Below are 5,287 nucleotides of genomic sequence, written 5' to 3'. Positions count from 1 at the left end.
TCTCTCTCTTTCTATCTCTCCATCTCTCTCTCTCTCTCTCTTTCTCTCTCTCTCTCTCTCTCTCTCTCTCATATCTCTCTATAATCCCCTCACTTGTTCTATTACATGATGCCATTTTGGGGCATCTCCTGAGGGTTAGCCTTTACAGCCCGGGTGTCCTGTCCATTATGTCTGCATATACCCCACTATAATAATTATTATTAATATTGCCCCTCCCCCCCATCCCCCCAATCACTCCTTATTAGGTAAGAGCCTCCAGCGAATGGGATTGCCCCATTGTCATGTATACAGTGGAGGGAGGCCCCGCCCCCTGGAGCTGCCTATATAAAGCCGTGTGCAGCCCCAGACAGGCAGAGGGCGAGCGCACAGGCAGCACAGCGGACACTCTGGATTATTGCTCCTTTACTCTGTGGATTATTCCCCGCGCTGCAGGTAGGTTCTGCTGCATTCTGTCAATGGCAACAATGTATCACTGCAGATGTCCTGACCTTCTAGCTGTGTGCACCCAGAGCCCGGGGGCGACTAGATACTACCGGGGTGCACATGGCACTGTGTATACAGCGTGCCCCAGTTATTATACCCCGGTGGGGGGTGGGGCCCCTGGATATCTTGTGTTTGTCTAGCAGATAATGCAATGTAAATAGCGTCCGCAGACTCCGAGGAGCGCGCGGGGTTCACAGGTGGCCGCGCTCCACATTCCTGACATCCCCTCTAAATCGATGTTTTCCATTTCTCCGCTAGGAATCCGTCCAGCATGGACTTGGCTTACGTCGTCTTCCTTCACATCACTTATCTCAGCTTCCTTGGCTCCGCCGCCACAAGGATGGAAGTCGTCCAAGGAGACAGTAAAAAGTAAGTTGATTACAAGTTCCTCGAAGGAGCCTCTCGTGACTTATGTCTCGTGTTTCATGTCTCGTGTCTTTAATGTCGCCGCCACTGACCGAGCGTCTTTACTTTGCGTCCTGCAGATGGAAGTTTCTTCAGGTGAATCGAGTCCGGAGGGATCTGCAGACACCTGTCCAAAGTCCTGATGCAACCTCAACGTTCTCCTTCGTCAAGCCAGAAGACACCAAGGACCCTCAGCTGCCCCAGAGCAGGTAATGAACGATACGCATATGCAACAGATGTAGCAGAGCTGGACGTGTCACCATGAGTCCCTCTGTGGTGTTACATAGACTTTCATCACAGTGACACACTGAGCTCTGCTACATCATGCATAGAGGGTTGTGTTTGTAATGGGTTTCTCAATCTCAGTGCAAGGGTTGTGTTGGCTTTTGGTGATTCCTGGAATCAGTAAGCGGGGGGTGGGCTGTAGTGTGCAGATACCTATTAGACTACGGGCTCACGTATATAAAGACACATCCTGGGGGCTGCCACGGTGTAGCAGAGGCGGGTGGGTGACGCTGGGTTACATTGGCATTTGGTGGCTGATGAGACTGAGGATCAGGTGTCTAACCTTTGGCTTCTTGTCTCCATTGCAGCAATGGTGCCCATATCCGTGTGAAGAGGTACAGGCACAGCTTCGGCAACTACCCACCCACCTCCAGAGGCTGCAAGTTCGGCACCTGTATAGTGCACAACCTGGCCAACCAAATCTACCAGTATACCGACAAGGACAAGGACATCACAGCCCCCGCCAGGAAAATCAGCTCCCAGGGCTACGGCAAAAGGAGGAGAAGGTCCGTTCCCGACAGGAGGCTTTTGATGCCCTTTGTGGATGGCACATTCAGACCTCAGTGGGTGAACGCTGGCAAAGCCAGAACCGGTGCCCGACACCTCCTGGACATCCTCCAAAGAACATCTACACAGAGAGGACTGGCCAAGACCAAAGGCAAAATGTGGCAGACCTTGCTAAGGACTTAAAGCGCGGGCACGTGCAGTAGAGATGTAGCACACGGTGAGGGGTAAAGGTCCCCCGACTCAGGAGGACGCACCAAATTCCTCATACCCGGCCCAGTGGAGCCTTAGAGGGTTCTGGACAGGGGCACAAGGAGGAAGCAATGTCGTAGACCGGGACTGGTGGCCGGAGAGTGGTCTTCAGAAGACATGGACTTCTCTGGGACAAGGCGGATGCATCATTTTGCACTTGTAAAGGACTATTATGAATGTGAGCACTGAAAGACAGTAGCAAAAACGGAAGAGGGCAACGTGGGGCGCCATCAAGGGCTCCAGGAGCCAACGTCGAGCGGCTGGGTCTCCACTGCTGGTCGAGGCGCTGCAGAACATGATGATGATGACTTTGGACCTTCCACCTGGAGCCGCTCGTAGGCTCCAGGAGCTGAATTACCTGACCTCAGCACAGGGCTGACCGGTCCCCAAATCTCCGACTGATGGGGGAGACTCCGCGGTCCGGCAGCAAGTGCTCCCCTCCCCCGTCCTCTCACTGCCTATGGACCTGTTACCGTCTGAGCTCTGTCATGCAGGACGGACGGATTATACAGTTCCTCGTGGACTGGACCTTGATACTTGAACCTGAAGTGCAATGTTTTCTATGATATTTATGCTACTGTTTATTACGTGTTTGTATCGTCAGAAGCAGAAGTTATTTTTCTACCAGATTCTATAAGGGCATTATATATATCTATGTATCTCCTGCTGTCGGCGGGCCCCCATCCCTCTGTATTGGCATTCCACGGGGAGTTCGCTCTCCGGATGTAACACTTGTTATATGTCCCAATGGGCCACATTGAATAAAAGAAAATGATTCACCAGAACTTCCCTTGTCATTGATTATTGCATTGATGCGATTTCTCCACAGACCCCGCGTCCTGGAGCGGCCCCCGCCCCTCACGGATAGTCCCGCATGAGGGACACATTGTATCAAGGGGTCACATTTCTGACATCTCACAATGATAATGGGGGCTCACACCAGTATCACCTGCTTTATTGGGAATGATCATTAAAAGTATCCATGAAAGCCATCATCTTCTGCGTAGACAGGTGGAAAGCGGGCGTCCCTCCTCCCCGACGTCAGCAAATGAGATAAATTTGCTATGAAATATCTGACGATAGACGACACGAGGAGTGACCGGGGGACACTATGTGACACCGCTTCCTTCGTTTATAATCAGTCTCAAAAACAGAATTTTCCATATAAAAATTGCCAAGAATCCCAGGATCACATCCTTAGGCCTCATGCACACGGCCGTTGTTTTGGTCCGCATCCGCGCCGCAGATTTTGCTGCTTGGATGCGGACCTATTCACTTCAATGGAACCGCAAAAGATGCGCTGTCCGCATCAGTTTCTCTGTTCCGTGATCCGCAAAAAAAATAACATGTCCTATTCTTGTCCGTTTTGCGGACAAGAACAGGAGGTTATATCAATGGCTGTCCGCGCCGTTCCGCAAATTTTGGAATGCACACGGACGCCATCTGTGTTTTGCGGATCCGTAATTTACAACGGTCGTGTGCATGTAGCCTAATAGGAAAGCAAGGGCAATGGTTTATTGTATAATGGCGCCCTCTGATGGTCCTGTCGGTGCACTGCTCTGCAGACCTCTCTGCACTGCTGGGCTCTGCAGTTCCCCCAGAACATTCATTGCTCGTATTGCAGATCCAGCTCTTTAGCCAGATATCACGGATAATGAAACTGGAACAGTTCTCGCGCTTCAAATTCACTTCAGTGGGCCAAAAGATTGCGTTTTCCAAGTCAAATGTTCCCTCGCTCATTGCCTGGTGCCGATTAAGGGCACAAAGTGGATCAACAAGAAGAGCATTAAACTTTAGAGATAAACGTTAATCCTCATAAGCGGCATGGAGCGCAGTGGCTTGTTTATCCTCCCATGGAGCCACATAAACCTGTCCAAGTCCCCGTCTTGTGCAATCCATGCATATGTCAAGCCAAATGACTGCACAAAAATGCAGCTTGGGCTCTTCCACTATACTTTCTATTGGTCACAGACCTGCTCTGTGACAGCTGGACCTCTGCCGCCATCTAGCGGGAAGACTGTGGTATTGCAAGACTTCCCAAAAATAAGAATATTGTCATGCACAAACGACCTTTCAGCTGCTTCAGGGAAATGTTGCTCTCACTGTACATAGAATATACATTTTGCGCCCCATGATGTGAACAAAAAGAAGCAATAAACATCAGTTCTGGGACCAAGGCTCGATTTGTCGCAGTCTACGTCGAGCCCCACCGCATCGCTAAGGATCAGGAGAATGGGAGATATATATCTACAGTTGGATTGCTTGAATATCTTCCCTGCAGAAGTCCTGAGCCAGTGGGGCATGTTACCAGTACATGGCACCATCACTACTGCAGACAACCTAACTGGCGGGGCAGAGATAGCAGTTGCACCTGGGCCCTAGTGCCTTATGGGGCCAAAGGCCTCTCTGCATTGTCTCAGTCACTCCTAGGTTCTAGGATATTCTTTTGCTGCAAATAAAATGAGATATTAATAATGACGTCAGTGCAATTCCCCTTCAATGGTGTCATCCTCAGTGGCTGGTACTTGTAGTTCTACCAGAGGCAAACAACCCTCGCACACGGTGAATACTACAGGTACAAGGTCACAGCCGCCATGTCCTGGTTTACACTCATATCTGATATCCATTTATGAGCTGTCGACAGCAGACAAACATTCCTTAAATGGTTCATGCAGCAGAAAACACAGATGTTTGTACAGCAAATGCTGCCCATGGGGTCCCTGGCACAAAGAGCTGACAATCTAATCTCAGTGTATAGTAAGAGAAGGCGATTTCCTCAAGGTCACTGGGAAATCTGACTTTGCACCAGATTCCACATGGGTGTTGCACCCCTCATCCAGGACGGGGCGACATGATTATCAGGGTGGTGGAAACAGCTACTAAATTCATGAATGACTCCCCTGTGACGCGTGAGCTGACAATCTGATGACCGCAGCTCAGGGAGGAAAGCAGCAACCGTTCACATATAACTAGGATAACAGAAAAGTATCATCTATAGAATGTACAGGAGTGAGAAGAAGCATATGCTATCCCAAAAAGAGACGGCCAAAAATAGTGTAATGCTGCAGCTATATACTGCCATCTAGTGGTGCTAAAGACCAGCGGAGACCCCAGAAAACTGCCAGAGAACCCATAATAGTGCCTTACAGAGACCCCATAAAACTGCCAGAGACCCCATAATATTCCCATACAGAGACCCCAGAAAACTGCCAGAGAACCCATAATAGTGCCTTACAGAGACCCCATAAAACTGCCAGAGACCCCATAATATTCCCATACAGAGACCCCAGAAAACTGCCAGAGAACCCATAATAGTGCCTTACAGAGACCCCATAAAACTGCCAGAGACCCCATAATA

General features: G+C 49.9%; 1 protein-coding gene across 1 annotated transcript; it reads left to right on the top strand.

The window, feature by feature from the left end:
* The first annotated feature begins 352 nt into the window (after nt 1-352).
* ADM (adrenomedullin) lies at nt 353-2,714 on the top strand. Its single transcript, XM_044270308.1, has 4 exons — nt 353-432; nt 742-852; nt 969-1,097; nt 1,482-2,714. Exons 2-4 carry the CDS (start codon nt 755-757, stop codon nt 1,861-1,863), a joined length of 609 nt encoding a protein of 202 aa, XP_044126243.1. The 5' UTR covers nt 353-432; nt 742-754; the 3' UTR covers nt 1,864-2,714.
* Nucleotides 2,715-5,287: the final 2,573 nt, after the last annotated feature.

The sequence above is a fragment of the Bufo gargarizans genome, chromosome 10 (genome assembly GCF_014858855.1).
Source record: "Bufo gargarizans isolate SCDJY-AF-19 chromosome 10, ASM1485885v1, whole genome shotgun sequence".
Lineage (NCBI taxonomy): Eukaryota > Metazoa > Chordata > Amphibia > Anura > Bufonidae > Bufo > Bufo gargarizans.
The sequence above is the reverse complement of the archived record's forward strand: the minus strand, read 5'-3'. Positions and strand labels throughout refer to the sequence as shown.

What these genes read in the sequence shown, in the direction of transcription:
- ADM (XM_044270308.1), top strand. Translation starts at nt 755, where the DNA reads ATGGACTTGGCTTACGTCGTCTTCCTTCACATCACTTATCTCAGCTTC. An exon ending in GTCCAAGGAGACAGTAAAAA is followed by an intron (nt 853 to 968) that starts GTAAGTTGATTA and finishes TGCGTCCTGCAG; the next exon opens with ATGGAAGTTTCTTCAGGTGA. An exon ending in CCTCAGCTGCCCCAGAGCAG is followed by an intron (nt 1,098 to 1,481) that starts GTAATGAACGAT and finishes TCTCCATTGCAG; the next exon opens with CAATGGTGCCCATATCCGTG.